Consider the following 11,840-nt stretch of genomic DNA (forward strand, 5'->3'; position numbering starts at 1 on the left):
AAACACGTTTTGTTTCCCTTCCTCAGCCATGGACATCAGGCCGTCTCATTCAGGGCCATGGTGGTAACACTTACATCCGGGGTCTGCGTGAGCTCAGCGCTGTGCGTGTCCTCAGGCCTCCTGGGTACGCTGGAGATCTGTGGTGACTCTTGTCTGATCTCTTCAGGAGCTGCGAAGTAGTTGCCACAGCAACTGAGCAGTGTCTGCTCTACTCAGAACCTGGCCCACAGATTCCACAAATACGTAGCGAACCCATGTCTGCGTGTGAAGGGTGTGTGTGTGTGTGTGTGTGTGTGTGTGTGTGGTCAGACAGTGATGGACTGTGGAAAAACAAGATAGTAAAACAGGCCAGGAGACAAGGAGGGGTGGGCATGGGGATCACTGATTTTTTTTTTTTAATTATTTATTTATTTGTGTGTGTGTGTGTGGCCAGCTCAGCCCACCAGGGGGCGGGGCTGGCTGGCATGTGGTCCTGGGGGATTGAACTGCAGTCCCTGTGCTTTGCTGAGCTTGTTCTAAGTAGGTGCTTTAGACCACTGAGCCATCTCACCAGCCCCTGATTTTTGTTTTTTTCAGTACTGGGGATTGAGCCCAGAGTCTACACTGAGCAGCATCCCCAGTACTTTTTATTTATTTTGAGGCAGGGTTGTGCAAAATCCCTGAATTGTTTAGGCTGGGCTTGAATTGTGATCCTGCCTCAGGTTCCCAGAGGGCTGATGCAGGTGTGCCCAAACTGCCGCCAGGCCTAGTTGATCAATGAAAGAATCCTGGCTTTTAATGGGGCCATCAAGGAAGGCCTCATTGACAATGCCAGCTGGCGAGGGGTACAGCCTTCCAGGACAAGGGAGCTTTGAAAGTAATGTCCCCAAGCTGTGAGGCGCTTGAGGAACTGCAAGGTGGCCCCCATGCCAAGGTTCAGGGATGAACACAACCTGCAGGCCCTGGGGAGGACTGTAGCTCTCACTCAGGGGGACGGAGCAGAGGGGAGAGTTGGGCTGCAGGGTCAGGACAACTTCAGCCAGAGGAGAGGCTGCCAGGCCTGGGCAGTGGTCGATGGCGAGGGGCTGTCCCACTGATGAGGCCACAAGAGATGCCAGGACTGCAGACCATGACCCTGACAGGCCCAGCCCAGTACCTAGGAGGACAGGAAGCTGTGTTATCCATTGATTGATTTTCACGTCTTGAGGTTGAAGCTACTGGGCTACTACTTACTAAGCTGGAGAACCACTGTACCTAATTTGCTATGGAACCTCAGCAGCCTAGAACAGTGCCTAGATCCATGGGAAGGTGAGTCAGTGTTTATTCCTCGATTGCTGCTGTCACTTGACCTGGTGCCCTAGATTCCTCCCAAATTCTTGAATGCTTTAGGTTGACTCTTTTACCTCCGATGATTGAGAAGTGTTTGTTTTGAGACAAGGTCTTGTTGTGCTGTTGAGGCTGGCCTTGAACTCATGGCAATCCTGCCTCAGGTCCTGAGTGCTGGGATCACAGGGTGAAGTCCTGCTATGAATTTCTAGTTCTGACATTTGATCAAAATCCACCAAAATCTTCCCTGCTCCTCCCTTGGGGCAAGACCATCATTACACCAGCAAAGTCTGCAGATTTGATTCGTGCCCTGAAGGAATCACGCCAGTTGCTTGCCCAGGATTTGTCTCTTGGCTAAGTAGAGAGTTCAAAGCAGCCTGGACTATATAGCAAGACAGACACAAAACGAACAGCACCTAAAGTTACACTTCACCATCCTAGAGAACAAATGGAAACACAAAGCTTGTCCAGAGATGATTTACCCTGGAATACTCAGAAAATACGAGCAGGGACGTGGGCAGTTCATGTCACAGAAAACAGTTTACAGAGACCACAGTGCAAATTAGCCCGTGATCCCACTCCAGTGCATGTGTGGTTTAGAAATTCTGCAGCCCAGCCGGTGTGGTATCCTCCAAGCAGTTTCTTTTGGTGAGACAGGGCCTTGCTGCGCTGTCCAGGCTGGCCTGGAGCTCCCAGGCCAAATGATCCTCCTGCCTCAGGCTGCTGAGGCGCTGGGACAGTAGGCACATGACACCGCACCTGGATTCGGGTGAGGCTGGCAGCTACTATCTGTTGGACTGTGCCCCAGCAGAGGCAACAGCTCTGCAGCAGGGCAACAAGCCCCGAATTAGCATGCTGGGTGCCAAGACAGGCTTTTGTTGGAGCAGAAACCAGTGCGCCTGTGGATATCTAGAATTTGATTTTTACACCGTTTTGGAAAATGCACTTGTATCTGGCTTTGGAATACTGTGATGCTTCACCCAGATACAGCCAGGTTTAACGTCACAGCTACCTCCATCATCACAAATCATCCCACTGTCCCCACCACCTTGCTTCCACCCTGAATCATTCCAAACTACATACGAGGCTTCACTAAGATGCCCCACACCTTCACATCCTCGCCAGCCTCTTCTCCAGGCTCAGGGCTGTAAGTGGGTTTCTCTACTTTCTGTAGTGCTGGGGATTAAAGCCGAAGCTCCCTGCGTGCTAGGCGAGTGCTCTCTCATGGAGCTCCAGCCTTGGTCCTGAAGAACTGCGCTAACAGGCCCAGCTGAGCTTGAGAAAGCAATTCCCTTCACTCAGCAGCAGCAGCTGCTTTTACACGAAGTTCTGGAGACACTTCTACCTAGTGCTTTTTTACCACACGAGATCAGTGGTGCGTGTCCCTTGTGTGACAGGCACCGTGGACTCCACAGACACTGCCTCCTGTCTGCAGCACCTGCTGGCCCCGAGCTAAGCACATTTAACTGCATGGCAGAGTTACTGGCCATCTCACCAAAGCCTTCAGATGCAGACAGGTCTTGGGTCTCGCTGCCTGGAGCACTGAGGCAGGGAGGAGACCCACCTCCTGTCCTTCCATCCCCAGTTTACCCTTAGAACTGTGAGGGATGGAAGTCTATGCCTGTTTCCATGGCCATGAGGTAGTATTACTTGAAGGGGAGCACTGCCTGCAAGGGGCTTACGCTTTCTTCTGAGATCGAAGGCCAAGAGCTACTGAGGCCTCCCAGGCCCTTTACCAACTAGTGGTCTGTCTGCAAACAAGACACAATCCAAAGGGCCTGCTGACCTTTGGAGACTGCTACTACTGACAGTGACATGCCATGAAGCAGAAAGAAGTGGGTGAGCGAAGGATGGACTTCTGTGTTACTATTAGTCCTAGTAACATAAGCAATGACTCTAAACTACTGCCACATGGAGGGTTGCAGGGCTAGAACCTTTATTTTTGAGATGAGCCTTGCGACGTCGCTCAGGCTGGCCAGGAACTTGTACTGATGACCCTCAAGTTCTGGGATTGGAAGTGTGAACTGTTGGCTAGAACTTTTTTTTTTTTTTTTTTTTGCGGAACCGGGGACTGAACTCAAGACCTTTGCGCTTGCCAGGGAAGTGCTAATTCTACTGAGCCATCTCCCTGGCCCTAGAACTTTTTTTTTGGTGGAACCGGGACTTGAACTCAGGCCCTTGCACTTGCCAGGCAAGCGCTTCCTAGAACTTCTTTATCTTCCATGAATCTAACTGTAAGTGAAATAATTCACTACCATTTCTAGTAATCCTAGTTTCTCCTTGGGTGGGTTAACCTGCTCCCTGAAGCACCAGTTTGGTCCCATTGGGTGGCTGGTATACCCAATACCAATTGGACAGTACCATGCCAGCGGGCAGGACAGTCACACTTGTGCTGCCTGACAGATACACAAATTATGGCCCCGTAATAAATGCGTTAAAAAACAACAACACAACTTAAAATACAAATCTAAAGATTTTCCTGGGCTGGTGAGATGGCTCAGTGGTCTAAAGCACCTACTTAGAACAAGCTTGGCAAAGCACAGGGACCGCGGTTCAATCCCCCAGCACCACATGCCAGCCAGCCCCACGCCCTGGTGGGCTGAGCTGGCCACACACACACACACACACACACTCTCTCTCTCTCAAATAAATAAAAATAAAAAAATAAAAATAAATAAATATAAAAAAAAAAAAAAAAAAAGATTTTCCTGTGCATTTCTGGCTATAAGGAAAGCACAGCTAATCCCTGCTATGTGGGAGGCTGAAGCGCAGGAGGAGGACAAGTGGGTCCTGCTAGCAGGGGCAACTCAAGACCCACCTCAAAAGAAAACATAAAAAGAGCTGAGGCCATAACTTGGTGGTGGACCGCCCAGCTAGTGCGTGGGGCTCAGGATGAGTCTCCATTAGAGGAAAAGGCACAGCTCTCCTGCTTCCCGGGAGTTGAACTGTAGGAAAGAAAACGAGCAAGAGAATTTGAGGAAGATTCAACTACTTCACATTTCAAGCCCAACTCTGTGCCTGTGGTTGGTCTTCACCACCTCAGCCCTGCAGGGGCTTCTCTGGGATGTCCAACCGCATGCGATGGTATCATGCCACAGCCTCTGCAGGCCCTGCATTTTTCTTTTTCTGGCTGAGTCAAGAAGTCAAAGTCCTCCCAGAACACCTTGCAGTTATTCCCAACCAGGAAACCGAGGCAGAGACTGAAGAGACACATTCACGTCAGAACACAACAAGACAAAAACCTCTCAAAAGCTCAGGATCTGGTCCTTAGAGATTTGAAGGTGTAGCCAAAACAAACAATGGTGTAGGTCAGTTTTGTCTTCCTTCCATAAAAATCTTTACAACTTATTTTTATTCACCAATACATCCAATAATATGTCAATTCAGAAGCTAAAGAAAAAGGACACAAGAATTTGAAGGGCTTAAATATATTTTTATATCGATATTCTGTGTCTTTCTACTCTAAAATAATACATTATTGATTACATACAGGATGAGGTGAGGTATTTGTAAAATATCTGATAAAAAATAATAATATACAGTATTCTACATGAGATGGAACCTTATGAACCCCTAGGTCTTCTGAAGTGTTAAATTGATCATCTAAATTAAGCTACCCTCAATGGACTTACAGTTGTTCTCTAAAACCACGTTAAAAAGGAAGGCCCAATCTTACATTTTCCCCGAATTTGTGCAGAAAAGGGAAAGCACATCATTGGCATTTTCAGTTTCTCACATCCAAAGTAATGCATCCACACAAAATCAGAACCTCCACATTTAACATAAAAAGAAAAAAAAATACTGCATTAGAGATGTGAAATCTCTGAGTAATGGTTAGGCTGATTCACCAACACCAAAGAAATTCAAGTGGTCAACAGTCTTGAAAATGTTTTATTGAAATGTGTGACTTCTGTGCAGAAGATGTGTTTGAAAGACCACAGCGTGAAGACTGGTTTTTGAAACTTCTCACCCACCAACTGAACAAAAAAGCAAGTCCCTACAGGACTCAGCTTCTAGCATGTAACTAGAAGCCTAGTGAAAAATTTTCTCTCAAAACATCTGCCACTACAAAAATTAAAGAAGACAAAGCTCATGTTGTGTTTGGAAGTCGCTGGAGTCTGAAGTTTCAGAGAAGTAACAGTTTTTAGACACGCAGGGGGACTTTTTGGTACATTTGGATGGACATGGACCACACAGTTCTCGGAAGAACACGGGGGTGCTCAGGTCTGTATGCCCGCTGTGCTGAAGAGACAGAGAAAGGAAGGACGGGTATGGTGGGGGCAGGGGGAGAAGGGAGAACACGAAAAGGGCTCAGAGAAAAGAGAACTGGAACAAGACATGACATGATTAGGTTAAGTTTAGTTATAAATTTATCAGAAGCTGTGCGCACCTTTTAAAAGTCCTAAATTTACATTCCAAAAACTGCCCCCATTCCCTAGACCCGCTGTCCCTGCCTTGGAGCTATTGCGAAAGTCTATGCACAAAAACTGAAACAGGAAATAAAAAATAACCCGGCCGCTTCATACCCCAAAACAAACCCCAAGAAAGCTGTACATTTTTTTACACACAGGATTAATAATATAGGCATATAGGTGGCATGATTCAATTAAGAGGCTTTACTTTTTATGCCAGGAAAAAACCCAATAAATAAAAGGTGCCAAGTTAGCATTAAGAATTTGGTTGTAATATGACAAAATCTGGGAAGGCGAGTGAGTCCTCAAAGCTCCCCTGGTACTGATCTCTCTCGGCAAACTACAAGCGAATACATAAATAACGCAAAATATGCTTGAGAAGTTGAGATTTTTAAAAACAAGACAACATAATTCAGGTTAACTTCGCTGAACAGTGAATAAAAGAAACTCATCTACACCTGAATAAAACACATTTAACAATTGAAAAACTTTAAGCAACCACAAAAAGTAAAAACTTTCAACAAACATGAACAGGATTTGTTTTTAGGGCACACAAGTACCCTGCAGCAGATTCCGACAGCAGCTTTACTGGTGTCTTCCATGGAGGAGTGAGTCGGGTAGGCTCCAGGGGCGGATGACTGACAGGGCGACAGGGCAGTCACACAGCGGAGTGTGCACCTGCTAGGACCCTCAGATTCCACTGCAGAGCTGGCTTTGTGCAGAGGAGGCACACAGAGAAAGGTGATTCAGGCTACATTATTCAAGAGCTACTTTTCTGGTAACCACTGAATAATGTGTGGGAAAGCTTTGGGCTTTGTTTTTTAAGTTTTACTCCTTGTATTTAATTTTTAAATAACAAGGTCACTAAAACTCATGCACGCTGCAAAAAACCTCATGCAGTAGTTAAGGTAAACCATCCAAGCAGTTTTTATTCATTAATATTCATAAATACACACAGCAGCTTCATTAGAGATTTCCATTTTCCTCTTCAGTTTGAATGTGGAGCATTAGGAGAGCCTTTTGCATGTCAAGGTACAGGAAGCAGAGGTCATCCCTGCACTGCTACCTACATTTACCTGCTAGAAGTAAAAATTAGTTAAGTGGAAATGATTATCATATATATTTTTCTCTCTTCCTTTTGAATGTACACAATGTAACAAGAGTGACAGACCTGAAATTACAATCACCAAACAAACCCAAGATAGTTGTTGTCCACTTTCATTGGCAAATACAGCACAGAGGACATTGTCTGCGAAGTGGGATGTCATCAAAGAGGAGGTGGTGGAGGCTCATTTCCTTTATTACTCTCTTTTAAATTTAGGTTTTCTAGAGCAACATCTAAAGGCATAATATCTACACAGCCCATAGCACCAAAATCTGCCATTTCTCCCCGTTCATCCTCATCTGAGGACGAGCTCTCTTCCCGCACCAAGGTGGACAGCAGGAGCTCTTGGACGAACAGGCTTCGGTCTGCGCGCTCGCTCTCCATGGACTGGCGCTCAACTTCGGACATTTTAGGATCATTCAACCTGTGTGGGGGAGGAGAAAAAGACCTTATTGATACAAGGCCCAGATCTACAATGCCCTCCACTGAGCCACTCAGCTCTGGGGTGTCTCACTGGAGCACCTCGCTCCCACTTGTCATCTTGTTATGTTTTGAAAACCCACAGCAAGGGTGAGGTTTTTAAAAACAAAGACAATATAAGTCAGAGATGCTAACCTAAGCCCTCCCCCCCCCCAAGCCAGCAGGCAAAACAGCCACTGCCTAGCACAGGTCATTCAGGCCTCTCCACTTGTGCAGAGAAAGCCCTTCTGCCCAATGCAATGCCAGGTGCCTTGGTACTCCCAGCCAGTGCTTCTGGGAGGTGCAGTGAATACCAAGAATGACGAGTCTTGTGCAAATGGTTTTGGAAGGAAGCACAGCGAGTGATGGGGCAATGGACACCCCTTCAGGTTCTGGCTTTGCGCTTTGAGCACCAGATGAGTACAGGACAAATTTTTCACATCAAAATGTGGGAGGACCAAATTCAAGGGGTCTCATGGCAGCTGAACCTAAGTCATGCCTGTCATGACTTCCCTAACCAGGATTTCACCTGGAGTTTTTAAGTATAAGGCGGCAACTCTGCTTACACAAAAAATATCTATAATCACCAGAATAATTAACTGAATCAAAACAAACAAACAAAACCAACCCAAAATGTGTCTTAACTTTCTGTTATTACTTCTACCTAATTTTTTCTAAAATAAGAGCACATCTGGAAACCCTTCCTCACCAAGAACACGCTGTGTGGCGGGCAGACCCGAGAGCTGCCCCAAGGTGCACCTGGCCCTTGAGGATCTGGGTCAAGGTGGGAACCCCGCACATCTGCCCAGAGCGGGACAGCTGTGAAGGGTTGAAAATTCTACTTACCGTGGGTGTGGTGGCCTGTAATCCTAGCACTTGGGAGGCCGAGGCAGGAGGATCGCTGCGAGTTCGAGGCCAGCCTGGGCTACAAAGTGAGTTCAAGGCCTGCCTGAACTGCATAGCGAAACCCTGTCTCAAAAAAAAAAAAAAAAAAAAGAAAAGAAAAGAAAAGAAAAAAACTACTTACCACTTGCTGCTGATTTGCTAAGTGACTTAAAAAGTGTCAATTCCCCAATAAAATAGTGAGGTTTTGCTTAGTTTCACTACTAATTTCTTTTCTGGTGGCAAAGAAAGGAAAGCCAGCACAACAGTGGGATCAGGAAGTGTAGAAAGACAGGGCCAGTGAGGGGTCTGAAGCCACGTGTGATAGGTATTTCTCCCTGAGACCTCAAGTGTATGGAGTCCAACACAGACCTGCTCCTGCCGCCCTAACAATGCTGAAAGGCCAGGAGCCTGGGTCGCCACGGACAGTACTCACAGGCACCCACCAGTGCACGCTCTATTCTAAGTGCTTCCGGAAAGCATAAACTCTTTTAACTGTCACCTAGGAGCTATTGTCAATGTTTTACAGGAAGAGGAAACTGAAGCAAAGTAACTTGATAAAAACTTTCACAGCTGTTAAAAACCACTACTGATAACTGAATCAATGGCTTAGAAGGCAAAGATTTAAGATTCAGAACTTAAAGAAAGTCAAATATCTGAAAGGTAAATGCAGGAAAGCCAGCACATCCATATTGAAAGAAAATACTGGTGATTAATTCATGGTTAAAACCAAATGAAGGCTACCACAGAAAGAAGCTATGAAGCAGGCTACACAGTCTCAACCTGAAACTATACCAGGATTAAGAACAGATCTTAACCCTATAGTCCATGTTCTTAGCTCTGGTCAAACAAGAAAAAAAATCTAGAGAATCAGATCTGTTACAGAAGAAAATCCACATAATGTTTGTATCAGGAAAACTAGAGACACAGGCTGACACAGCCAGCGGCTCTTTGTATTACTGTTCTGATTTTTAGGGCAATGATTAGGAAAACGCCTCATCCTTGAGATAAATTCTGGTATTAGAAAAAATTCTTCTCTAGAGAGGACCTAAAAGACTGCAAAGCTTCTGAGGAGTTTCAATCAGGGCTGGCCAAGCTGGCTGGTCACATCCCTGAAAGACAGGCAGCTGACTCAGAGGCTTGGTCACTTCCTCAAATGTCAGGATGCCTCTAACAGTGATCTGCCCACATAGCTCCTGGGCAAGATGAACAGGACCCGGTCTTCAGCAGAGCGAGACGGGCGGCAAGGCCTGTGTGTACCACACCACAGCTCCGCGATGAGATGGGGTTCGTCCCAACACTGCAGTGGCTTTTTCTGCCTTCACATTTATAACGTGTCTTAATATACTTCAAGTTCTGAGGAGCTCAACAGTAAGCTGTTTTTGTTAGTTTCCCCCCAAGCTCATTCCACAGGGCAGAAAAAGATGAACATAAATTACTATATGTTCCTCAGAAAGTATTAAGTTCCAGGGAATAGTTTTTGGAAAATAATGCCTTAGATAAATCAAGTGAATTTGGATCAAATGGTAACTCACAAGTTAAAATTCAGCCTTCTCAATTTAGCAAGACCCTGTCTTAAAAAAAAAAAAAAAAAAAAAAAAAGGCTAGGGATTTAACTGAGGCCCTGGATTCAATCCGTAGTAACACACACACACACACACACACACACACACACACACACACACACACGAAAGCGAGAGTATGATCTGCAGCTGTGCAGTACTATGCAGTGTAGAGTTTCAGAGACGGGACCCGTTAGAAGCTGCAACTAGAATCCAAAGAAAGCACTGAGGCCACCTACACCACACTCAGGGATCAGGGTGTCCACTGTAAAGTCAATGCACAAAGCCCCAAGGTAAAGCCATTACGCAGCCTGAACGTAAGCAACAACAAAAACAAGGCTAGGGTGAGAAGACGTCTGCATCGGAGAGCACTGGCAAGACGTTCTCCCTCACTGCAGTGTACTCTGGTGAATACACACTGGTAAACTGTGTGTCCACGTGGGGTTTTTTTCTGTGGTACTTGGGACTGAAGCCAGGGCCTTCTTACTGAGCTTTCTAAAACTTTTTGAGACAGGAACTTGCCAAGTTGCCCTGGCTCGGCTAGAACCTTTGCTCCTCCTCCCCTAGCCTCCCAAGTACTGGCACAGCAGCTATGCACCACTGTCCCCAGCCTGAGCTCCCTTTCTGAGGCAGCTACCTAGGCCTGGCAAGTCCAGGCTTGCTGCTGGTTAGTGCCCACAGGCAAAGGCACCGCAGCACGCAGATCCCACCTGCAGCTCTGACTTCCTCACAGGGGAAGCAGGATTTTCTGATAATGGGCAGGAGCTCTCGACCTGGCAGAGATACCACAGAGGCAAACTATTCCCCTGATATTCCTTCTTCAGAGTGAAAAGAAGTAACCCGCGTGAGTGCTTCATTTCATCCTCAAAGATTCTCTTGGGACACTGGTGAGATGACATTGCACCTGTGGCAGTGCAGTGGCACCTCAGTGGTACACAACTCTGACAAGAGGTGGCCACAGTCATGTTGGTGTGAGAAGATGGCCAAGGTCCTACAGAGTTCACCAATGCAGAGTCTGCAAACAAAACCAAAATTTTGCCAAATGCTTTTCGGCAAACAAAAACATTCATGAATCAAGGCACCTCTGTATGTTGTCTCTGGCCCAGACTTAGCAAGCTGCAAAACTGAGGCTCTAGACTAGAAGTCTTCAAACATACCATGACATGACAGTATGTCATTACAACTCCACACACATCCCACTGCAAAATTTTATTTTATTTTTTTTTGGTGGAACTGGGGATTGAACTCAGGCCTTTGTGCTTGCCAGGGAAGCCATCTCCCCGGCCCCACCTGCAAAATTTTGAAGTGTGAGAAAAAAGAAATGCAAGTAGAAATTATACCTTCTTTAGTATCTCAGTGAGCTGCAATATGTACTGTACTCCTGCCGATAAAATACTTTCTGTTACTCTGTCCCACTAAAAGCTCAGTGCAGTCCTGGTTCTGTATTTGTTGAGTGTGAGACTCTACTTGTCACTGCTATTTAAATATTCTCTATATTCTCAGTTCTTGGCAGAGAATTATATTCAGTTGCTAACTCATTTCAAAGAACACTACTCCTTCCAGTGGAGCAGCGTGCTGTGTGTACTCATGATGTACACTGTGCCAACCCTTTTTTAAACAGTCACACTTTTGGGTACTAAGCTAGGAACTTAAATCTAGCGTCTTTAGAAAATCATCACTTAATAATTTCCTTTTACTATTTCAGATTGAAACTGGTAGTTAAGGGTGTGCAATGTTAATTATGTTAACACGATTACCTCAAAAGACTTATACATGTAATGATATGGTGTCTGAGCTTTATAGGTAGCATGGGAAAGAAAACTCTTATCAGAAGATGATATATATCTTATGAACAGAAAGACCAGGATTCCTACTTTATTCAGATCATTTCTCTTGGGGAAATACTGAGCATCCAAATTTGTTTCAGAGTCTTGCTATGTAGCCCACGCTAGCCTTGAACTCACTGATTCTCCTGCTTCAGCCTCCCGAGTACTACGGTTACAGGTATGCGCCACCATGCCCGGCTAGGCATGTAGTTTCAATCAGAAAGTTCTAAGCAGTAATGATTTAATAAAAGGCATCATTTGTTTTTTGAGACAGTCTTGGCTGTGTAGT

The 11,840-nt window shown here is 45.8% G+C and overlaps 1 protein-coding gene across 1 annotated transcript in view; it reads right to left on the reverse strand.

Annotated features, from left to right (window-relative positions):
* Window positions 1–5,183: 5,183 nt before the first annotated feature.
* Kcmf1 (potassium channel modulatory factor 1) overlaps window positions 5,184–11,840 on the reverse strand; it is a 30,351-nt gene continuing 23,694 nt past the window's right edge. Inside the window, exons 6-7 of the mRNA XM_023702950.1 lie at window positions 7,991–8,040; window positions 5,184–7,331 (exon numbers count right to left, since the gene is read on the reverse strand). Of these exons, the coding sequence (XP_023558718.1) occupies window positions 6,985–7,331; window positions 7,991–8,040 (397 nt within the window). The 3' untranslated portion in view covers window positions 5,184–6,984. The remainder of the gene's footprint in view (window positions 7,332–7,990; window positions 8,041–11,840) is intronic.

Source organism: Octodon degus, unplaced genomic scaffold (assembly GCF_000260255.1).
Source record: "Octodon degus isolate 3935 unplaced genomic scaffold, OctDeg1.0 scaffold00162, whole genome shotgun sequence".
Classification (NCBI taxonomy): Eukaryota; Metazoa; Chordata; class Mammalia; order Rodentia; family Octodontidae; genus Octodon; species Octodon degus.